The sequence below is a fragment of the Dipodomys merriami genome, unplaced genomic scaffold (genome assembly GCF_024711535.1).
Source record: "Dipodomys merriami isolate MVZ:Mamm:240054 unplaced genomic scaffold, mDipMer1.0.p SCAF_153, whole genome shotgun sequence".
NCBI lineage: Eukaryota > Metazoa > Chordata > Mammalia > Rodentia > Heteromyidae > Dipodomys > Dipodomys merriami.
In genome coordinates this window covers 42,944-67,678 of record NW_027202860.1, presented here as the reverse complement: position 1 = coordinate 67,678, position 24,735 = coordinate 42,944, and the positions used below count along the sequence as shown (strand labels likewise).

The following is a 24,735-nucleotide window of genomic DNA, read 5'->3' as shown; positions in this document are numbered from 1 at the left end:
CCCCGGGGGCGGAGGGAGGAGACCTGAGGCCTTTCAGCCACTCCCATAGACTCTGGACTGCCGGTGGGGGGGGGGGGGGGGACTGGGGTGGCTCTGCCTCCGCCTTATAAAGCAGCGTCTGGGCAGGGCGCGCGGGCGGGGAAGCCCTGGAGGCGGGGTGCCGGGCCCCAGTGGAGTCGGGGAGGGGGCGGTCACCGTGCGCGGGGGGCCCCCCACCTGTGGCGCGGGGCTTGGCGGCGCTGGCCGGGGAGCAGCGGGAGGGCCGGACGCGGCGGCGGGTTGGGGCCGCCGGGCTGCAGCCATGGGCCGTTACTCGGGCAAGACGTGCCGGCTGCTCTTCATGCTGGTCCTCACCGTGGTGTTCTTCGTGGCCGAGCTGGTGTCGGGCTACCTGGGCAACTCGATCGCGCTGCTGTCTGACTCCTTCAACATGCTGTCGGATCTGATCTCGCTGTGCGTGGGGCTGAGCGCCGGTTACATCGCGCGGCGCCCTGGCCGGGGCTCCCGGGCCACCTTCGGCTACGCGCGCGCCGAGGTGGTGGGCGCGCTCAGCAACGCCGTCTTCCTCACCGCGCTCTGCTTCACCATCTTCGTGCAGGCCGTGCTGCGCCTCGCCCGGCCCGAGCGCATGGACGACCCCGAGCTGGTGCTCATCGTCGGCGCCCTGGGGCTGGCCGTCAACCTGGTGGGGCTGCTCATCTTCCAGGACTGCGCCGCCTGGTTCTCCTGCTGCGTCCCGGGCCTCCGCCGCCGCCGCCTGCAGCAGCAGCAGCAGCAGCGACAGCTGGACCAGGGGGGTGCTTCGGGGGGACCCCAGGGCACGGAGGGCCAGCAGGATGCGGTGACCCCGAGCGTCCCCGGCTCTGACTCCGCTGTGACCTTCCGGGGGGCTTCGGTGGAGAGCAAGCAGGAGAAGGGGGCGACCGTTTTCTCAAATGTAGCAGGTGCCTTTCGGTTGCATCCTTTGGACGGCTTTGCCCTTCCCTCCTCCTCCTCCTCTCTTCCTCTTCCTCCATCCTCTGTCTCCCTCCTCCCTCCTGGTCCCTTCCTCCTCACCCCACGCCTTTTTCTTCCTGTCAGAATTTCTTCCTTCCTTTCTTTTTCTTTTTTATACTCTTTGCACCCGCGTGACCTCTCTTCTCCTAACAGTATATATTCCTCCCAAATGACTTGAATTTCCTCCTCGATTTTGCGTTCTCGTTTGTCATTTGTCTTCCTCTAGTCTCTCTGTGTGTGGAAGTTATCGATTTTCTTAGGAATCAGTTCTTCTTCTTGAGCAATACAGAACACTCCTCCTCCTCCCGCCTCCCTTTCATCGATTACTGTCTGAACTTTGTTTCCCTCCTCCCCCTTTGGCCACCCTCTAGTTTCTGGGTTTTGGGGTGGGGATGGGCTCCCCAGTTATTCTTTTTTGGTTTTAATTGGAAAGGAAGTGTGAATGAAATCCAAAGCTGGACCACAAGTCCTTTTAGGGTCAAGGGGTACTATTGGTGTGTGTGTGTGTGTGTGTGTGTGACAGAAAGGGGGTGGAGTTCCCATATGCTAGTAGGAGTTTGAAATAACAAAACTTTATTTTGAGTCCATTGGTTCTTTTTGCTTGTAGAACTTATACACAACACAAGGTTTCTTCTTTGAATGCAGGTGATTCCCTGAGCACCCAGAATGGGCTGGAAGAGACTATGAAAAAGGAGAAAAAGTCTGAAGCCCTGAATATCCGAGGTAGGATTGACTTTGGGTCCATTTGAAATCCTTTCCAAATGTGTGTTCTGCTCTCCACTTCTGTTTGACTTTGAATAAGTCAATGATGTGTTGGAAAGTAGGCCCGTTGCCTGCACAGACTATGACCTGGGTGTCTTACCTAATGGATGCATTGATTTGGAAGGAGAAACTAGTTGCTAATGATTTATCTTTGCTCTTGTTGTGCCCAACATATTGCCCCTGCTCCTGAGTTCCATATAGCACTGTCATCTTGCTACTCCACTCAATTTTGCACATCCATGGATATTGCTGATGTATAATACAGCCTGTTGTTTGTTTGTTTGTTTATTGTCAGTTGTGGGGCTTGAACTCAGAGCCTGAGTGCTGTTCTTGAGCTCTATGCTAGCATTCTACCACTTCGAGTGCCATTCCTGGTTTTCTTGTGGTTCATTGTAGATAAAGTGTCATGGACTTCCCTGCCTGGGCAGGCTTTGAACCACAGTCCTCAGATCTCAGCCTTCTTAGTAGCTAGGATTACCACCAGCACCCAGTTTAATCCCCAATCTTAACTTTGAGAATTGCAGTGAAGTATAAGGTGAAGGTTAATCCTTTACTTTCATATGGTTTGGGAAAAGTGTGGAATGAGAATTAGATGAAAATAATATAATGAAAAGAGAATAATCCAGGAGGCATTCTTTCTAGTTTAAGGAAGTCTCACACCTGACATAAAGTCATTCTTAGAATGGACTTACAGGAGGAAAATATCCAGAAATCAGTAATACAGTAGCCCTGAAAAAATTGCAAAATGAATTCACTTTTCTAAAGTGAATAGTGGTAGATCTATTTGAGAGAATCTGTAATGAAAAGTCATCATCCTTTAATATATCTTTCTTTCTTAAGTTCCAGTTTAAATACACATCTATCTTTTTTTTTGATAGTTGTGAGGCTTGAACTCATAACTGTGGGCACTGTCATTGAGCCTCTTTGTGTTCAAGGCTAGCACTACCACTTGAGCCACAGCACCACTTCCAGTTTTTGAGTGGTTAATTGAAGATAAAAGGCTTACCAGGACTTTTCTGTCCAGGGCTGGCTTTGAATAGAGATCCTCACAACTCAGCCTCCTGAGTAACTGGGATTAAAGGTGTGAGCTACTGGAGCCTGATGTCTTTTTTTTTTTTTTTGGTATATTTTTTTATTGTAAAAATACTGTACAGAGGGGTTATAGTTACATGAGCAAGGTAATGAGTACATTTCCTATCCAGCATTGCTGCCTGCTCCTCCTTTGTTTTTCCCCTACCATCCCTTCCCTCCCACCTCCACAACTCTCCTTCCCCCCTTGCTGAAGTTGTAAAGATGCATAGTGTCTTGTACATCTCATTGTTACAATGGGTCAACCTGTATTCCTATTTAAGCATTTTGTTTTTTTCCCTCCCCTCCCCAAGTTAACGAAGTGTATGTACAAGATGCAGGGCACTGGGATCAATTACAGTGAAAACAGGTGTTATACCATGGGGGAGGAACATACAAAGAAACAAAAAAAGTCACATAGTACATTATAAATATGTTAGAAACAATACTTGTGTCCCTATCTTCGGGTTCATTTTGGTGCCTGATTTCTATCTAAGTTTTTTAAGGTAAAATTTGCTATGGTAGCACTTTACCCTTTTAAAACACAGGTAATTACCTTCATTTTTGTGTTACAGAGTTTAGAGAAAGAATAGGTAAGCATAAAGAAGAAAGGACAGTAGATAGGATAGATCATGACCTTATTTCAGAAGTTTGTATGATCTTACTAATTTGGGATGTGTGTGTGTGTGTGTGTGTGTGTGTGTGTGTGTGTGTGTGTGTAAGTGTGTGTGCGTGTGTGCGCGCGTTGGGCTCAAACACTGGGCCTAGTGCATGCCAGGCAGTTGCTCTATCATTGAGCTATATTCTCTTAGTTCTACATGATGGGGACACACTAATCTTTAGTCTACAACTGTACCTAGCCAAATACTCATTCCAGACAGATTTTCGGAAGTGCACCTGGCAGAGGTGAAGAATATAGTGGCCAAAAAGTTGGAATTTGGCAACTGCCTAGGTTTGAGGCCTGGCTCTGGCACTTAAGGACTACCCAGATTAGGGCATATTCTTGAATCTCTTCAGGACTTAGGGTCCCTTATTTTTTATTTTTATTTTTTGCCAGTCCTAGCACTTGAACTCAAGGCCTGGGCACTGTCCCCAAGCTTCTTTTGCTCAAGGCTGGCACTCTACCACTTGAGCCACAGTGCCACTTCTGGCTCTTTCTGTTTATGTGGTACTGAAGAATTGAACCCAGGGCCTCATGTATAGTAGGTAAGCACTCTTACCACTGAGCCACATCCCCAGCTCCTCTCATTTTTTTAAAATGAGGATAATGAGGTCAGTGGTAGAATACTTACCTAGTAGCCACAAGGCCTGGAATTCAGTCCACAGAATTGCAAATGAATGAATGAAAAGCAACTAATTAAATAAAGGTAGATAACAACAGTACTTATAGATTTGCATGATGAAAAGACATGTAAGCTACTTAGGCTTATAACAGGAAAGTGAGCTTCCATTTTAATTGAGTGCCTACTTTGTGCCAGGTACCATGCATGGATGAGTCATTCGGTGTTCATTATCATTTTCCTAGAAGGATACTTTTATCATTCAGGTCCTGAGTGAAATTGTAAAGTGCCAGGCCCTGCTGGTTCAGTAATGATGAGCTAGATCATGCCTTTGCTTATGCTTTCAGGATTTAGGTTAAGTGTGAGGCAGGCCTGGGCCCTTCAATTCAGGGAAGGACCACAAAATGTAAGTGCTAGAAAGAACTTAGAATGAGTTCCCACCCTTCCTTACTCTTTACAAAGGAGAAAATAGAGTCTAGAGGATTTAGCGACTTCCTCGTGTCTCCTTAGCTAGCATAGAGGTGGGCCGGAATCCTGTGCCCCTGTTTCATGTTTCCGGCTCCTTCTATGATCACATACTGCCTCTGGCTTCCGGGGAGGGGTGGCTTGCTTCTCCGATGTACACTTAGAAGCAGTTGCTTCAGAAAACACAATTGTTAATTGTTTTCTTTCTGCATACAAATAATTGGAGTATGTAGTTGCAATACATGGATACCTTGGCAACTTTTTTGTTGTTGTTGTTGGTCATGGGGCTTGAACTCTGGGCTTGGGCACTGTCCCTCAGCTCTTCAGCTCAAGGTGAGCGCTCTACGCTTGAGCCACAATGCCACTTCTGGTTTTCTGGAGGTTTATTGGAGATAAGAGTCTCATGGACTTTCCTTGCCTGGGCTGGCTTTGAACCATGGTCCTCAGACCTCAGCCTCCTGAGTAGCTAGGATTACAGGCATGAGCCACTGGTGCCCGGCTCCTTGGCAATTTTTGAAATTGAAAAATGTCATGTTCTGGAGACTTTGCTTACTCCAGCTGTTCTTTTTTTTTTTTTTTTTTTTTTTTTTTTTGTCGGTTGTGGGGCCTGAACTCTGGGCCTCGGTGCTGTCCCTCAGCTCTTCAGCTTAAGGCTAGCTCTCTACCACTTGAGCCACAGTTCCACTTCCAGTTTTCTGGTGGTTAATTGTAGATAAGAGTCTGATGGACTATCTGCCTGGGCTGGCTTTGGACCATGATCCTTAGAGAAGCCTCTTGAGAAGCTAGGATTACAGGCATGAGCCACCCGCGCCCAGCAAGATTCTTGTTTTTTTTTTTTTTTAATTGTATTTTATTTTATTTGAGAACATACTGTACAGAGGGGTTACAATTACATGGGCAGGATAATGCATACATTTCTTACCAAGCATTGCAGCCTCCTCCTTTGTTTACCCTTCACTTCCCTTCCCTGCCTCCCCCCTCCCCCCACCCAATTTTACCCCCCTCCCCCCACCCAATTTTACCCCCCTCCCCCCCCCACACCGACATTGTAAAGCTGGTTTTGACATGACATTTTGTACTTCTCATTGTTGCAACAGGTCCACCTGAATCCTTAAACGACTTGTTTGTCCCCATCTCCTCCACCAGCAAGATTCTTTCTGTTTTTCTTTTTTCTTTTTTTCTTTTTGCCAGTCCTGGGGCTTGAACTCAGGGCCTGGACACTGTCCCTGAGCCTCTTTTGCTCAAGGCTAGTATTCTACTGCTTGAGCCATAGTACCACTTCTAGGTTTTTTTTTGTTGTTGTTGTTTATGTGGTACTGAGCTTCATGCATGTTAGGCAAGCACTCTACCACTAAGCCACATTCCCAGCACACCCCCAGCAAGATTCTTACATTTACCAAATGCCAATTTTAGTCAAATTGCCAGCTCATGAGATATATGAGTCTGAGGTTGTTTATAATATTATTAATAATAAAAAATAATTATTATTATTGTCCTAGATCTTGAACTCTAGGCCTGGGTGCTGTCCCTGAGCTTTTGTGCTCAAAGCTAGTGCTCTACCGCTTGAGCCACAGCTCTCCTTCCAGCTTTTTGTGGTTAATTGGAGATAAGAGTCTCACAGACTTTCCTCTCTGGGGCTTTGAACCTTGATCCTCCGATCCCAGCCTTCTGAGTAGCTAGGATTACAGGTGTGAACCACCGGTGCTATTTTTTTCTGTACTTTTTAAAATTCCAAGTTGACATGTGAAGGGTAGGTACAGAGGATTCTTCACAATTTTTTTTTTTGGGTCCAGTCATGGGGCTTGTTGAACTCTGGGCCTGGGTGCTGTACCTCAGCTCTTCAGCTCAAGGCTAGTGCTCTACCACTTGAGCCACAGCGCCACTACCGGCTTTTTTCTTTTTGCTTATGTGGTGCTGAGGAATCGAACCCAGGGCCTCAGGCATGCAAGGCATGCCTACCACTGAGCCACCTTCCCAGCCCAGGTACAGAGGATTCCTGACTTTCTAAAGGACTCCAGTCTTCTGAGCACTGTGACTAATCAGGTGACTGACGTGGCTAGAATGCTGATCTTTGTCTCTACCAGACTTGTCTCTGAATCACAGATGAGACCATAGCAGGGTTTGCTCACAAACTTTTATTATGTTCAATAAAATGTCTGAGTTCTGCTGGAAATCAAAAGTTTGCTATTTGTTGCCAGTACTTCTTTCTAGAAATTTCTGCCCCTTTCTCCCCTCCTGCACTGCCATTCTCAGTACTTATGGTACTTACTGCTCTGTACTTGCTGTATAGTAGAGCCAGGTGGAGAAGGGCGTACCTTCCCAGGTCAGGCAGATCTGGCTTGCTTTCTGTCTCTGCATTTTCTAGCCCAGTAACTCCTGTTTAGCTTTGGCCTCCTCATCTGTTTATAAAGATACTGGTACCATCTTCCTGGTATTGTGGTAAGCATGACCTGGATGTTTGGCACAGCTAGGCACAAGATCGAGGATTTATTCCACAAATTACCAAGGTTGATAGTAGGAGAGGCAGTGGACCTCCTTCCTTCCCCAGGTTGCAAGTGAATGGAGCTCAGGATCCGGCCTGTGCTGCTGTTCACCAGGGTGATTACAGACAGCGAAAACGCTGTACAGTATGCTTTCCCAAAAAGCAAGAAGAAAGGATTTTTTTGAGTGCTCTCACCATAAAGACAACAAAGATTAGGCCGGGCGCTGGTGGCTCACGCCTGTAATCCTAGCTACTCAGGAGGCTGAGATCTGAGGATCGCGGTTCAAAGCCAGCCCGGGCAGGAGAGACCGTGAGACTCCTATCTCCAATAAACCACCAGAAAACCGGAAGTGGCGCTGTAGCTCAAGTGGTAGAGTGCTCGCCTTGAGCTGAAGAGCTGAGGGACAGCGCCCAGGCCCAGAGTTCAAGCCCCATGACTGACAAAAAAAAAAAAAAAAAAAAAAAAAAAAAAAAGACAACAAAGATTGGAGGAAATACATGTTTTTCTCTTGTTTGAGCTTCATGCATATGCCAAAACAACACATGGTACCTTATATACATGAACACTTTGTATTTGCATCAATTAAAGAAAAAGAATATCACCAGTGCACTGGTGATATCCCAGAGGATAATGGCTTTCCTCATCTTTGTGTGGGAGGCCCACAATCCACTGCTGGGTTGGGAGTGTAGCTCAGCGGCAGTGTGCTTGCATAGCATGTGCGAGGCCCTGAGCTTTCTCCACAGATACAAATAGTAACTCATGATAATAACAAAGGAAGAATTTAAGCTGATTCTTTCAGCAGGCTTTTTTTTTTTTTCATATTCAGAACTTTGTACAGGGTTCCATTAAGCAGATTTCCCAGGCTTCTCTCCCTCTGAAAAACATTTTAGTTATGTGATCTTGGACACATTATTGAGCTACTCTGTGTCCAAGATATGGAAAGGATACAGCCAGCGTAACCATGAGAAGCTACAGGCATGTTTTAAGCTAACCCTTACTGAAACAGCAGGGCTGGAGTCTCCTAATTGCACTCAGGACCTCAATGACACTAATATCTATCTAGGAAGATGATTGTAAACATGAAGCAACTCATTCATGTTTAGCACCTGGCACAAAGTAGAGAGTCAATAAAAGTAGTAGTTCATTTTACTATAAGCCTAAGCACTTTATATGTTTTCTTCTTATATATGTTTTTTTTTCTCATGCAAGCCTATGAGGTTGGTACTCTTGTAATCCTTATCACTAGATGAGGATTGGCCTCTCTTTCTATATCTATGTATCTATGTATATATCCATGTATCATATTCCATAATTGTATTATTACAATTAGTACAAATTACTCACTACTCTGTGTTTCATTTTCTTCCTTTGTAAAATGGAGATTGACTTTCTGATGGGGCCTGAGAATTAACCTTCCCTCCCTCTCTCCTTTTCTCCCTTCTTCCCTTCCTTCCTTCCGTCTTTCCTTCCTTCCTTCCTTCCTTCCTTCCTTCCTTCCTTTTCTATCTCTCCCTCCCTCTCTCTCCTTCTCCCCCTCCTTCCTTCTCTCCCTATTTCCTTTCTTTCTAATTTTTATACTTTTATTTGTATTTATTTTACATTTCAATTATTCTTATATCATACATATTTGCGTCTTTGTTTCTCCTGGGATCTCTTTTTCTTGCAAACAGCTTTCTTGCTCGTGTAGGGATAGCATGTTTCTTTCATTTCTCTCTCTCTCTCTCTCTCTCCCTTCCTTCCTTCCTTCCTTCCTTCCTTCCTTCCTTCCTTCCTTCCTTCCTTCTTTCCTTCCTTCCTTCCTCCCTCCCTTCCTTCCTTCCTTCCTTCCTTCCTTCCTTTTTTTTTTGCCAGTCCCAGAGCTTGAACTCAGGGCCTGGGCAATGTCCCTGAGCCTCTCTGTGCTCAAGGCTAGCACTACCACCTGAGCCACAGTGCCACTTCTGGCTTTTTCTGTTTATGAAGAATCCAACCCTGGGCTTCATGCATGCTAGGCAAGCACTAAGCCACATTCCCAGTGCATCAGTGTGGGGCAAAATCTTTTCAGGTCAGGAGGAGGGCAAGATATGAAACAGCCCCTCCCTGGTTCATCTGTGTGTTTTGGATGCTTTCTTCTTGGATGTGTTCGATCCACCAGAGAATTTTCATCTCACACTGTGAGATGAGATAATCACCCATGTATTGACATTCCTGGGCTCTCTGCATCCTGGAATTTGTAGTCTTGGCTTTGATTTCAGAGAAAGTATTGCCATTATTATGATTATTTCCATATTGATGTTTGCTGGAGTGCTAACTGCAAAGTACACAGGTAGCAACAGATATCCCTCTACTTGGAAATCTGAGTACTGTGGGACTGTGGGCTTTATCAGTATCTTTCTTCACGGCAGGCGTTCTTTTACATGTGATGGGAGATGCACTGGGGTCTGTGATTGTGGTCATCACTGCTGTCATATTCTACCTACGTCCCCTGACCGCTGAAGCGCCATGTAACTGGCAGTGTTACATTGACCCCAGCCTGACCATCATCATGGTCATCATTATTCTGTCATCGGCCTTTCCGCTCATCAAGGAGACTGCTGCCATTCTGCTGCAGATGGTCCCCAAGGGAGTTGACATGGAAGAGCTGAGTAAGTAGACTGGGGACTGGATGCTGAGACGGAGTGCTAGTGCAGTTGGAGGGCTAGCATTGTGCAGAGTGCTGTTTGGTTTGTGCATTCTGAAACTGCCATGAAGATTTCCCTGGGTGCTGGGCAGCCTAGGAAGATGATGCGAAGCTCCAAGAACCAAAGGTCCTTGTAACCCAGGATGCTCTGACTTAGTCACACTTTTTTTTTTTTTGTCAGTCATGGGGCTTGAACTCTGGGCCTGGGCACTGTCCCTGAACTCCTCAGCTCAAGGCTAGCTCTCTACCACTTGAACCACAGTGCCACTTCTGGTTTTCTGGTGGTTAACTGGAGATAATAGTCTTACTATGGCCTTTCCTGCCTGGGCTGGCTTTGAATCATGATCCTCATATCTCATCCTTTTGAATAGCTAGGATTATAGGTGTGAGCCACTGGTGTTCAGCTTGCTGTTGTCTTTGTAGGATCCAAGTTAATTCCATTATTGCCTAAGGACATTTTTTGTATGATTTCAATTATTTACTTATTTATTTATTTAACTTATTTTTGTCCAGTCCTGGGGCTTGAGCTCATGGCCTGGGCACTGTCCTTGAGTTTCTTTTTCTCAAGGATAGCTCTCTACCACTTGAGCCACAGCTCCACTTCCAGCCTTTTCTTTTTATGTGTTAATAAGGATTCAAACCTAGGGCTTTCTGCATACCAGGCAAGCAGTCTATCACTAAGCCACATTCCCAGCCCTATTTCTAGTTTTTAAAAGGAGACGACATTTTTATACAGCAGAAACTCAGTTTTTTATAAAACTATTATTTTATACATATTTGTTATGGTTATTATTATACATTATTCATTGGTGAGCCAGAAAACAGGGAGTGAGTAGAAGTTAGAAGATCTGTTTTATTATCTGCCTGATAATCAGTCTATTTATTTATTTTTCTATATATTTTTTAATTGTGAACATACCATACAGAGGGGTTACAATTACATGGGCAAGGTAATGAGTACATTTCTTATCCTCTCTGACAGTCAGTTTAAATGGCACAACAATATATTCTATGGCAATGGTAGATTGTTCCAGATATAGGGGCAACTTGCATTGTGAATTGTGTGTGTGTATGTGTGTGTGCGTGTGCACATGTGCACATACATGTGTGTTTAATGCTGAAGACTGAACTCGTGACTCCTCATATGCCAAACACAATCTTACCATTGGGCTACCATTCCAGCTCTAGTATCACTTTGTTTGGAAGGTTATAGCTCTGGTAACTATGTTTGAGTATACCCACTGTGGCCAGTCTGTGGGATCATTACAACAGCCTCAGTTCCTCTTCAGGCATCTTCTCCTGGACATTCTAGTTGTATTTTTTAGTCTCTTCTCTGCGAGCATTGCTCTGACTGTTTTAAAATAACCAGCCTCTATTTCCTGAGTACCTGCTGTTTGCCTAGTGCTGCAGGCAGGGAGAGGAAGAAGATAGAGGACAAAAGATAGGAGGCATTGTGTTTTTGTTTCCAGTTTTTATTACTACAAAGAGCATGGCCCAAGCTGTTCATGTACATGGATATTTGGTTCTATCCTTTGGCCGAAACCTTAGTTCTAGATTTGTTGGCAAATGTTTTCCATCCATATTTGTCAAATTCTTCTTCTTTCAAAGAGCTATTCTACTTAATGCTCATGGACGTTCACTGGGAACCATTCCCTGTACATTCAACAAACCTATGCATTTTCTTCTTATTATTACACTTGTTCATTTGAATTGCTTTTTATGGGCTGACCATGGTGTAGGCATTCAGAGAGAAGAAAGAAGATGATGGGAAATATCTATTCATAGAGGATCAGTGATTTTTTTTTTCTTCTGTTAGTCTTAGTAAATGCACACTGTTTGGGTGATGAGCTTAAACAGCTACACCTCTGGGTTCTGGGTCTCCCCTACTGCATTCACAATTTCCCATCATCTACTCTTCTCTCTCCTAGTGAGCAAACTCTCTTCTGTGCCTGGAATCAGCAGCATGCATGAAGTGCACATCTGGGAACTTGTAAGTGGGAAGATCATTGCCACCCTGCACATCAAGTACCAGCAGGACACAGGTTATCAGGATGCCAGCACAAAAATTCGAGAAATCTTTCACAATGCAGGAATCCACAACCTGACCATTCAGTATGAAAAGGTGGACTTGAAGGAACCCCTGGAGCAGAAAGACTTACTGTTTCAATGCAGCAGCCCCTGCATCTCCAACGGCTGTGCTAAAAGGCTGTGCTGTCCTCCTGGAGCACTGCCCCTGGCTCATGTCAATGGCTGTGCTGAGCACAATGGTGGCCCTCCTCTAGAGATATATCGAAGTAGAAGAGAAGCCACTGAAGTAGCCATTGACGTGCCTTTGGATGGCTGTCTGCATGACCACGGACAAACTATTAACAAAACTTGGGAGGAACAACATTCTGAAAACAGTACACATTTTTGATCTGGTACTCCCCTAAGATCGGACTCTATATAGTTTAGGTGCATTGGGACCACCAGCTTGGCTTGTGGAAACAGCTTTGTGGGTTGTGGGCTCGAACCAATCTTGCACTCTCTGTGTTCAGTAAGGGTTGGATAATTAGGATTTAGTGGAACATATCTGTTGGTTTTCATGTGGCTGCTAACCCCTTTTCATTCCTCTGGGTATCTCTTGCTGCTCTTCAACAGTTTTGTGATTTCTAAAGCAAAGTACACTAGCACATAGACCAGGGATACTGAAGGGGGAACTCTTAACTCTGGACACTGGTTTTAAAATAGTTCTTCCTTTTATTATTATTTTTTTTTTGTGGTGCTGGAGATTGAACCTAAGGTTTTGTATATGTGAAACAAGGGCTGTACCACTGAGCTGCACTCTCAGTAGCTTTTAGCTGACTCTTGGGTGAGAGGCATAGCTCACTGTCTATATAGAAAAAAACTGAAGTATCATAATAGCTGTGTTTTTTCCCATCCCCTTCAAAGTCCATGGAAGAGGGAAGTGAGGTTATTTGTGGCACTTCAAGAGTATCTTTTCTTCCACTCATTGTTGGAGAAATGTAAAACAAGTACTTATTCAGGTTGGAAAATGTTCTCAGAACATTAGAAGAGGTAGAGTTTAATGGGGCTTGGAAGAAAAGATATTTTCTGTCTTCTTGGTTTTGTGAGATGAGAGAAAACAAAATTTTATTCTCTGCTTGGAACTGAACTACAGCTATAGTGTGTTATTTAAATATGTAATATATTCTCTTTGCTTGGACATACAGAGATTCTTCTGCGTCCTTAAGTATGACACAAATATGTATTTATGGTCTTTGAGAGTCTTCCAGTTGTATTCATGACATTCATGGCTTTGGTGATAATTTACTTATCTGTCCAAATTTCCTTAGAGTTCCTTTTACATAATCACGTTAATCAGGGTAGTGTTTATCAGGGACAAGTATTCCTGGGCTAGAAGAGTGTATGCCATTGAGTGCTCATTTTTGCTAAATAAATTACCTAGACTGCCTCTTCTTTAAGTAGACATACTTTAAAGTATTTATTATGGTTTTCAATTACTAAGTTGATTGGAAAAAAATTGGTGTCCAAATGAGAAATGAAAATTAATTCAGCTGCTGTTTTCAATGTATTTTGTAGAGCTTAGAATTTTCTTTTAGGTCTCTGACCCATATTACCAAGTTCAAATAAATTTATTTTGTAATTTGATTGAGACACATAATCCAATTGTATCATTAGTAGAGAAGCATTTATCATGTACTTAGCACATTGTTTAGGCCTCAATATTTAAACAGGTCTCATCGAGATGAGAAAATTGGGAAAGGAAGAGTACCTTACTTAAAAAACTAGAATCTTCTGTGATAGGTTGCAGAATTAAAAATGATGGTCTCTTATGCTTCGTAAGCTTTCAGCCCTATTTAGAATCTGCCTAAAATTCATCAGAAATGCTGAGATAATAGCAGAAACAATGACTCCTTCACATTTTTAGCATAAAATCATTTCAGAAGTTTTGTCTTTGCTGGGCCTGGTGGTTCATGCCTGTAGTCCCAGCTACTTAGGATTTTTAGGCAAGAAGATTACTTGAGTCTAGGAGTTCAAGGCTAGCCTAGGCAGCAAAAGGAGACCCTGTCTCAAACAAAACAGAATAAAACAAAGCAAATTGTCTTAGTTCTAAATGGAGGCCTGATGAGTATGCTGCTCTGGTCTATAGTAGAGTTTCTTGAATGTTTATTCTCTGTGTTTAAGTTGGCCTTGGATAGGTAAATAGAAAAATTTCTAGAACTGTTTGCTTTTTTAGATGTCTGCTGGATTATATATTAAGCAATATATAAGCTAAAAAGGGAGCAAAAGACAACATTTCTGATTTTTAGAAATACGAACTGGAGATTCTTTAAGAAATATCCTTAGGTGATGTATGAACCAAACTCTCTCCTTTATAAAATTGTTTGAGATGCTGGAGCCAGAGGCAAATAAGAAAATTCTCACTTTCCTCCAAAGATGAATTCACATCATTCTGCCTTTATTAAAAGGGAAATGTTGTAATTTCACCTTTCTTTTTCTTTGCTACTGGACCATGGAATCACTTTTAGTTTACATCAAAATAATATTTTTCATCTCTAAATTACCTTTTTTTGGAAATAAGAGGAATTTAATTCCAACATAATTAAATCTAACCTCAGAAAATGATCTTGATCAACACATACCAAGTTGTGCATGAGGGTTTAATGTGAACAAAACTTCTTAAGAACAGTTTTGCGGAGTACTCTCTCTCTCTCTCAGTCTGTGTGTGTGTGTGTGTGTGTGTGTGTGTGTGTGTGTGTGTGTGTGTGTGTGTGTGTGTGTAAGGGAGAGAGGAGAGAGAGACAGATAGACAGACAGTCAAACAGACACTAGATATTAAACCCAGGGCATGGGGAAAACTCTCTGTCCTTCGTCTTTTTATTTTTATTTTGTATTTGAGGTAGGGCTAGCCTCAAACTCTCCATTTTTTCCTTGCTTCCTCTGACTCACAAGTAGCTGGGATTACAGGCATAAGCTACCACATGAGGTTCTGAGTATACTTAATTCAGTTCAAACAAGTGGGGTAAGTGCAATATTTCTGTATAAGCTTGGCTGAGTTTTATTTTTCACCCCTATCACGGTGATGCCAGCTGTATAGTATTTTCATTTGGGTTTTACCCTCCCCTTAGTTTTCCTGTCTTTTAATTCTGTTAAGGAAATACAAAAGCTTCCCCCACTTCTCTTCCTAATCAGCTCTGCTTGGTGGCAGTAGCATCTGATGAACAATTTAAAACAACAGATTTTCTTTGAGATTAGAGAAAACATTGCCCCTCAGTTTAGATTTGCTCCAGAAAATTTCCTACTTTTGTGTGTGTGTATGTGTGTGTGTGTGTGTGTGTGTGTGTGTGTGTGTGTGTGTATGTGTGTGTGTGTGTGTGTGCCAGTCCTAGGGCTTGAACTCAGGGCCCTGAACCACTTTGTGCTCAAGGTTAGTGCTCTACCACTTGAGCCATAGTGCCACTTCAAGCCTATTCTGAGTAGTTTAATGGGGATAAGAGTCTTAGGGACTTTTCTGTCTGGGCTGGCTTTGAATGGCGATCCTCAGATCTCAGCCTCCTGAGATTACAAGCGTGGGATTACAGGCATGAGTCATTAGCACCTGGCTAATTTCCTACTTTTGAAAAAAGCATTGTTCCCCATCACCCACCCCTACCCTGAGATCTTTCCCTAGGGTCTCATGTCTGCCAGGGACAAGCTATACCACTGAGCTGCAGCACAGCCCTGCATTTGTATCCATAGTAAAGCAGTGGTATCAGTCAGGACCATTTGTCTTGCAAACTAGCCTGGTCATCGACCCTTCTAGAACTTTCTGCTATTCTCTGGCTCTTCAAATCCCTTTCTTATCATTTCAGCACTATAGGAACTTACCTAAGTCTATTCCATTTTTCAACTTCCAGCTTTGTATACAAAGACAGAGAATAATTTCCCCCTGACCTTTGGTCATTATAAATGCCACAGGGCTTCCGCTTTCTATTGTTCATGGAAAGATCGTCCTTCTAAGGTTTTGATTAAAATACCAATAAAAGGAAGACATTAGGTGAGGAAGAATGTTATATAGTTCATTCTGTTATTTACTTTTGTTTTGGCCCACTGAGCAAACTCCAGTGGCGCTGTATTAGGAACTCCCAAGTTCAACAGGAATGTTTCAATGTCAAGCAACTGGCTGGGGCAGGTATGGGGTTATGATATGGAAGCTGCCCGGAGCATGTTTGCTATGTTGAGGTAGGGTTGGTCAATAATGGCACTTTGAACCAGACGCAGACATTGTCCTCAGTATTATGGGATGTTTAGCAGCATCCCCAGCTTCTCTCTAATTACAATTGCCAGTTGTCACATCCCCGAGTTCAGGTGCCCTGGGAAGAAGTTTTGTCCCTAGGTCTGAGCCTCTAGCTAAACCCACAAGTAATTTAGAGATATTAAGATTCACTTTTTAGAAACTAACATTTGTGGGGCTGGGAATGTGGCCTAGTGGTAGAGTGCTTGCCTAGCATGCATGAAGCCTGGGTTTGATTCCTCAGTACTACATATACAGAAGAAGCTGTGGCTCAAGTGGTAGAGTGCTAGCCTTGAGCAAAAGAAGCTCAGGGATAGTGCCCAGGCCCTGAGTTCAAGCCCCAGGACTGGCAAAAAAGAAAAAGAAAAAGAAAACAACATTTTAATCTTTATTCATTTGGTATTGTGGTTAGGTTTTGGCCTTGCACATGCTAAGCACATGTTCTCCTACTGATCTACATCCAGCTAGATGACATCAAGCTAGTCATGAAAATCTACCTTTGTTTCTACCTAGGAATTTTGGATATTTAAAGAAAAGAAAGCTATGATTTGTACAAAAGCCTTTACAAATCTTAGTCTGGTGAATGAAATGAAGGAAACTGTATTTTCTTATACTCTTCTGTGATGAATTCAAATCTCAAGTATCCTCTACTTGGCACGACGGATAGTTAGAGTAAGATGTTTAATTCTCCTTCATATTTAAAATTACCCATTATTGGGTAGTACACCCTTGAAATCCCAGTACTCAAGAAACTGAGGCAGAGAGATCATGAGTTTGAGGCCAGCCTGGGCTACAGAACTTAGGCTCCTGTGTCAAAAAGCAAAAACAAAACAATTAACTGATTTAAAAATTGATGATGAATATTGCTATTAGGTTCTGCTTCAGCAGCTCATCTTAGACGTTATGATAAGTTTTGACATTAAAATATTCTGTAATTTATTTAATCCAGTGTCAAATCCTATTTTCTTTGAAGGGGCAAATTGTGTTTAATGAATTTGAAAATATCCTGACATTAGATTATTTTTATACTCTCATAAAGACTGCATACCATATTAGGAAAAGCCAGGGCAATTTCCTGATTTGGCTTTCAAATTTAGATTAATGATCACCAACAGAATACCTGTGCTATAGCTCTCCCTTTTTGCCTGATCTATTGTTGCCTTTTTGTGCTTCTATGTGGCCACAAGTAGGGAAGAGGTTCTCCAACCAGGAAACTGGTTTGTCAAATGGAACTTGCATTAGAGCATGATCTTCAGTGAAATCCAAATTGTGTGAATGCAAATGTGTCACTTCTGGTACCTCTCTTTCCAAGTGTTTTTTTTTTTTTTCCTGGACTTTCTTGTTTACATGAAACTTTCTTGGAAGTTTGCTAAATAATCAGTTGTCACCTTTTAGTAGGAAGCCAGGCCAGAGACCCCAACACATCTCTGAATTCTAATGAGAACAACCTAAAAAGAGTGATTTACTAAGGGGGAGGGGCCCCTTCTTGGCGGTCTGAGGTTTTGTTACAATATTGTGGAGTTCTGTTGCTTACAGTCCCCTTTCTGTCCTTACAGGACAGAAAATGATTGCTGAAACTTTAAGATACAAATTTTGAATAACCCCAACTAATTGCATGCGCATCCCCAAATGATGTAAGTTCATGTGCACACCTTCTGAAGGTGTAATCTGTTTAATGGTGCTGTAAATAAATTTTTTTTAAAAAAAAGTAGAAATGTGACTCAAATGTGTGTGGAAAGTCAAATTAGCGGGCCCCATTTTGTCTTTGTCAACTTACCTCTGCAAAATTATTACCTGTCCCTTCCTTGGTTTGGTTTTAATTAGTCTCATCTCTCTTTCTCTTTTAGTGTCTTCTTCACATTCCTCTGCTACCCTCCACCACCCTGTGTCATAAAGGTTTCCATCACTGTAATGAACACCCAACATGGTTTACTTATGGAAAAAAGAGTTATATTTGGCTGAGACCTTTGGAGGTTTCCATCTATGCCCAATTGGCCTTCTTGGTTTTTGTTTTTGTTTTTTGGTACCATGGAAGGGCTTAAACTTATGGCCTCTCCTTCCTGCTTCTCTTTTTCTGTTCAAAGCTGGTTCAGTAGCACTTGAGCCACATAGCCACTTTGGGCCTTCTTTCCTTTGAGCCTGTGGTGGAGAAAGCACATCATGGCGGTCAGCTGGTGACAGAGCAACAACTGCTTACTTCATGGTTAGGAACTGCAGAACAAAGAAGGAAGGGACTGAGGTCCCACTATGTTCCTTACCCCCAGTGATTGGAAGGCCTTCCTCCACACTCCACCTCATACACTACCACCTCCACCAGGCTGGAGACTAGACCTTGAACATACAGGTGGATATGATACAATGCCTTTTCTTTGCTTGCCCAAGGCATTCCCCTTCTTCAATTACATTTGTCAAGATACTTCCTTGCTGGTTTCTCCTTTGCTGATTTCTATTTCTTTTTTCTATGTGAGTGTGCCACTTTTTCCCAAAGGTTATTTCCTGCAGACTATACACTATGGAGCCTTCCACATCCAGTGTCCTGACTCAAAAGTATGTTACTGCCAGGCATGGTGGCCTATATCTGTAATTCCAGTACTCAGGAAGCTGAAGCTGGAAGATTATGAATTTGAGGTCAGTCTATACTCTCTAGCAAGACCTTATCTCCTCAACCAACCAACTAACCAACCAAGCAAGCAACCAATTGCTTGCCAATTAAGAGTATGTTGTGGGTTGGTAAGTTGGCTCAGTGGTAGAGTGCTTGCCTCACATACATGAGGCCCTGGGTTCAATTCCTCAGCACCACATAGCAGAAAAAAGCTGGAAGTGGCACTGTGGTTCAAGAGGTAGGGTGCTAGCTTTGAGCTGAAGAGCTGAGGGATAGCACCCAGGCCCAGAGTTCAGCCCTCACAACAGACAAAAAACAACAACAAAAAAGAAAACTATGTTGTGACATTAACATACCTTTTGGGTGGAAGTGGGGCCGTATCTCTTTTGTCTGGCGTGAGGCAAGAAGGAAGTGAACTTCCCTTCTCCTCTATTTTTACCACATGGTCACAAACATACCTGGACCAGAGGCATGAACACCAATTAAAACCAAAGAGTTCACACCTCACATTAATTCTTTTAGTCTTGGAAATGGAGAAGTAAGTGTGCAAGGGAGTCATAGCCATTTTATCTCTGTTTTCTTGAGAGAAGAGGGTAGAAGGGGAGGGGAAGCAAGTTCTTCTAGTGGCTGGCCTTGATATGGGTTGCTAGTTGTGATAAGAAGCAAGTCTCTTATCTACCCTACAGAATCGGTATGAGGTTCTTCAAAAGATCCTACAGGAGTACTGCAAGTTCATAGCTATAATCCAATGTGCAAAGGCATTCAGAAAAAACTAGTACAATATTCTGGGGGAGATATGATGTTTCATACTTGTTATATATTTTGCTTTCTTTGTGACAGATGACACATCTAAGGAGAGAGACATGATTTGATCCAGGTATCAACAAACAAACCTAGGTTATAGAGAAGTTCTTTACAGAGAATTCTTATGAGAGAATCAATATATATTATAAAGTATACATAAGTATACACGATGTAGAGCATTTAAAGATTCTGCATGACTTCAAATCCCAAAGTACCATGTTAGCTCTTTGACTATCACAAGTACATTGTAAAATATCTCAGTGTCATTTGTGTCATGTGTAAGGTGGAGAGAAACTACAGTTCTTGATTCAGGGGAGCACCATCAGGACTAGAGATGGCTGGGCTGAGCATTTAGCACAGGGCCCAGGACTACAAATGATCCATGGGTTGTTAGATCTTTTTGAAATGCCAGCATTTAGTAAGAGGAATTTCAGCCAGATTTGTTCTCATTTTAAACTCACTGTTCACGATGGTGACTGTTGACAGGTCCAAATGTACACAGCAACCCCATTCGATTTTCAACTCCTGCAATTTTACACCACTGTCACAAGAGAACAGTACAACTTATTGTTCAGAAAAAAAAATATACCAGAAAAACCATTTGGCAAATTGTACCAGAAAAAAAATTCCCAAGGGACCCAAAGTAGTAAACAGGAGAATCGAAGACATTCCAGGCTGACAGACTTGGAGGCAATACAGGACATCACCTCCTTCCGGCGGGAGGTGAGATACTGCTGATGGAGAATTAGCAAATCCAGGTTCCAAGTGGTGAGTGTCTTGGCTGTATCTGGGGGAACCCCATTGCTGCCAATAATCTCCAGTCAGATTCTTCCAGGAACACACCAGGAACACAGATTCTACCAGGAACAAGTCAAAGACTTGGAGCTCAGTGTTAGCCTCACCATAGGGAGCTAGGGGCAGTTCAGCAAGGATGTGCTCCAAGGGCTGTTGTGGGGTTGAGGCTCAGGCTCAGTGATGTGGGGAGGATTCAAGGAAAGCAGGTCTTTGCTCTGGGTTGGCTGCTGTCAGCTAGTGAGGACAAGTATGTCCAGGATGGATCCATCATTTGTTTTTCTCTTTCTTTTTTTTCTTTTTCTTTTTTTTTGGGGGGGGGGTCCGGTCATGGGTGCTGTCCCTCAGCTCTTCAGCTCAAGGCTAGCACTCTACCACATGAGCCACAGCGCCACTTCCGGCTTTTTTCTTTTTGCTTATGTGGTGCTGAGGAATCGAACCCAGGGCCTCATGCATGCAAGGCAAGCACTCTACCACTGAGCCACCTTCCCAGCCCTCCATCTTTTGTTTTTATCCAGGATGGTTTCTGTCTTTTGTGTACATGTGCAGAGTGCTTTTGCTTCTGGGCTTACACATGATAATGGAGGGAGGGAGCCCTTCTGTTATTTTGTTTTCTGTCTTCCATCATCTATTTATTTATTTATTTATTTATTTATAATTTATTGCAAAGGTGGCCACAGGGTGGCATCTTGGTGGGTTACCTGAGAAGTTCAGCTTGGGAGTGTCAACAGCCTTTCACGGTTGGTACGTGAGTTATAAAAACTACTTCCCAGGGTGTTGTGAAAATTGAATGAGATAAGACATGCTCCTGGCACGTAGTAGCACCTGTAAAATGTTAGCTGTGTCTGGGGAGTCACTCTGTATGGGTCTGCCTCTACAGATGTCTGCATTTAGGATCTGGATCAAATGCATGCCCTGGTTTTACCTTATTTTATTTTGTTGCATCATGAGACCATTAAAAATCCTTTTAATATCATGGCAAAAGACTGGCCAGAGGCTTAAGATGGCTTCTTATAGGAAATATTCACTCCCTGGAGATACTCATATATGGCTAAAGCTACCACCACGGCTTTTTTTTAAATCACCGTCTGGTATCTTAAAATAAGAGGAGCTAGAGCAATTTAGGTGACTGGGTTCCTCATTGTATGGGAATTCATATGGCCAGTGAGGTCAAGCTGTCTGTCATTCACTACCCAGGAATCTAGATGTCTACCCACCCACACATGAATGAATGAGTGAATGAATGCCATCAGTGAAATACGGGCCACATCCCTCCTCACAGTCCACTTAGCAGGCAGTTTGTCTGTTGGCACCATCATTCAAATGGGGGTGCCCCTGTGTTACTGAGTCATGCTTAACACTGATGCTAAGAATGCTCTGAGAGCGATATCAGGGGTTATCCCACATCAGCGGTGTGTCGGGGGAGCAGAGCCCTATCTTAACTTCACACGGCCCTGGACTTGGGCGGCTACATCCTTGTCCCCCTCAGCCCATCAGCCCCATTACTCATTTGAAAGAACGTGCCATTTGTTCAGAAAGAAAGAAAGAAAGAAAGAAAGAAAGAAGAAAGAAAGAAAGAAAGAAAGAAAGAAAGAAAGAAAGAAAGAAAGAAGAAAGAAAACATGAATGACATGAAAATAAAGCAGGGGGAAATGTAGAAGGAGAGTGGGAAGGAAGGGTTGTGATTAAAAAGTATTTCATGGACCTATATGAAAATAGAATAATGACAACCCATTAACATGTCTTAAAAAGCAAGGAGGAGGGGATGGTAAAGAATAACAGAGGGGATGAATTTGATCAGCATATGCATATGTAGAAGTATTGCAAAAAAATCCTCCGTACAATTAATATACAATAATAAAAAAGAGAAAAACCCCACAAAATTTCAGTGAATATCTTTGCATTTTAACAACAAGAAGCACTCTTTGCGCTGTTTTGGGGGTTGGGTGTATGCCTTCTCTCCTTTCTCAACTTAAAAAAATTGTATTTTATTTATTTATTTTGCCTCAAATAGTTTTCTAAAATTACTAATTAGCAATGAAACCCGCGCAGTGTTTCAGAGAAGCCCAAACCTCAGAAATAAACATGTTTAATAAAGTAATTATATATGTCTTGTTTTTCAACTTGCTTTTAAAACATGTGACAATATTTTCTGGCAGTCTTGCAAGGTAGGACTTAAAAATCTAAGGTGCCTTTTATTTGGGAAGGTAGAAAGAGGTTGAGGGAGAGAGTGACATGAGGTGGCAGATTAAGGAACATTGTATACATGTATGCACATGTCAAAATGAACAGGTAATTGGTGCTAATAAAAAGAGTTTTAGAAATCTATTGTAGTAATAGCTCCCCTGGGGCTAATAAAAATTTAAGAAAATATGCTATACTTTAAGACATTGCCAGGCGCTGGTGGCTCTCGCCTGTAATCCTAGCTACTCAGGAAGCTGAGATCTGAGGATCTCGTTCAAAGCCAACCCGGGCAGGAGAGACCATGAGACTCCTATCTCCAATAAACCACCAGAAAACCGGAAGTGGCCCTGTAGCTCAAGTGGTAGAGCGCTTGCCTTGAGCTGAAGAGCTGAGGGACAGCGCCCAGGCCCAGAGTTCAAGCCCCATGACTGACAAAAAACAAACAAACAAACAAAAAAAACATGTATAGCTCTATCAACTTAAATATCTTCTGTTGATAAATTTTATTTCCTTTAGAAAATCTGGTGGATTTTAAATACCATTTGCCTAGTGCTGACACTTTCTGGGTACTATGTATGCACATTTTGACTTAATGTCATTGAAAACATTTCTTCTTTATGCTCTTTTCTCCCACTGTCTCTAATTTTCTATGAGTATGTGCTATTTATAAGAGAACAAAAAAAATTGGACTATAGTATTTGCCAACCTGATAAACACTTGTACTCCCATAACTCAGGAGACTGAGACATGAGGATCTTAGTTCAAGGCTAGCCTAGAATACATTAGCAAACCTTTGTCCCATGCCCTTCCCTTCACCACCAAACCCCCACATTTTCCTTAATTCTATATTCTGATGACCTTTTTTACTACTTACCAATTCCTTTAATGTTTGATTCTTTGTCTCTTCAAGTACATAGCATCTTTCTTGAAAACATAGATTACATTTTAATAATAATAGTGTAGTAATAATACCATAATAACAACATATAATATATAACATATAACACAATAACAATAACATTGACTCAGTTTTCTATATCCCAAGTACTTGACTTGTACATATGACTTAATTTTGTTTTCTTTTCTTTTCTTCTTTTTTTTTTTTTTTTTTTGGTCTGGTTGTGGGGCCTGGAACTCTGGGCCTGGGAGCTGTCCCTCAGCTCTTCAGCTCAAGGCTAGCGCTCTACCACTTGAGCCACAGCGCCACTTCCGTTTTTTTTCTTTTTGCTTATGTGGTGCTGAGGAATCGAACCCAGGGCCTCATGCATGCAAGGCAAGCGCTCTACCACTGAGCCACCTTCCCAGCCCTGCTAATTTTATTTTCTTTTGCTTTGCGGGTTTATGGATGTAACCCAGGGCTCCCACACATGCTCAACAAATGATTTTCCAGGAGCTACACTCCCCCAGTTGACATAGACCCTAGACTAATCCTCACAAATCCCTGCAAAGTCATTCCCCTCTTTTAACTAATAAGGAAAATAAAGATGAGTTTTTGTGATTGACCAACCTGAGCAGCAACACAGTCAGTTTAGAAATAAGGCCTCTGATTATTTCTCAACGTCGCTGGCTTGTGATACCCCTACTTCAGAAGCTGTAATCATGATGAAAACCTGCCATCAGAACCAGCTCAACCTGATATTGCCAGAAGTTGAGTCATTTTAGAGACTCCATACTCCTTGGAGTAACCCCAAACTCAGAACACCTGAGCTCTATCCCAAACTAAAACCCGGAACCGAAGTACACAGGGCTTGCACTCCTGTGGGTAGGGACACAGACTTTGGAACTCCTCTGGGCCTGTGCTGGCATAGCAAACCCAAGTTCTCAGATTTTCCCAGTGCTGCTTGCTTTTTCTGAGTATTTTCCTCAGCAAGTTTTGGGTGCATTGACCAGGAAGCGACAACCATCTGGCCACTTGAGCCATGGGTGCAAGCCTCCATGCTCATTCACTGGCTTCTAGGTTTGAACGAGGCAGCCACACTTGACTGTTCTCCTGGGAGCTGGACTCAGTGGAGAGATGGTCCAATTCTGGATAAGGTAAGGTCCTGGGAACCCTCAGACCCAGCCAGGCCTATCCAGAAGGACACAGTGGGAGCCTGATCACCTCCCATGGCCTTTCTAAGGAAAGCTACCAAATTAGGCCCCTTCTCTTAGAAGAGGCCACCAGTGCAGGGCTTCTCTTTACTAACAGCCACCAGTTTAGGGCACTCCTGAGGGAGAGGTGAGGGGGATGCTGTTTTCACTTGGTGTGTGTGACCGTGTGAACGAACGTGAAATTAGTGGTGGTTCCATGGCCAAAAGCTGCGGAGTCTGAGAGAGTCCTAACTTGTGTTTCAAGGGTGACTTCATATGGCATAATAGTGATT

The 24,735-nt window shown here is 43.0% G+C and overlaps 1 protein-coding gene across 5 annotated transcripts in view; it reads left to right on the top strand.

Annotated features, from left to right (window-relative positions):
• The window catches only part of LOC138827276 (calcium/manganese antiporter SLC30A10-like), a 40,941-nt gene extending 23,275 nt beyond the window's left edge, over positions 1-17,666 (top strand). Inside the window, exons 1-4 of one of the 5 annotated variants that reach the window (XM_070022758.1) lie at positions 218-944; positions 1,642-1,719; positions 9,439-9,678; positions 11,642-17,666. In XM_070022758.1, the coding sequence (XP_069878859.1) occupies positions 302-944; positions 1,642-1,719; positions 9,439-9,678; positions 11,642-12,129 (1,449 nt within the window). In that variant the 5' untranslated portion in view covers positions 218-301 and the 3' untranslated portion in view covers positions 12,130-17,666. Of the gene's footprint in view, positions 1-217; positions 945-987; positions 1,491-1,603; positions 1,720-9,438; positions 9,679-11,641 lie in introns of those variants that run through there. The other 4 variants (XM_070022761.1, XM_070022760.1, XM_070022759.1 and 1 more) reach the window with 4 other exon arrangements.
• Positions 17,667-24,735: the final 7,069 nt, after the last annotated feature.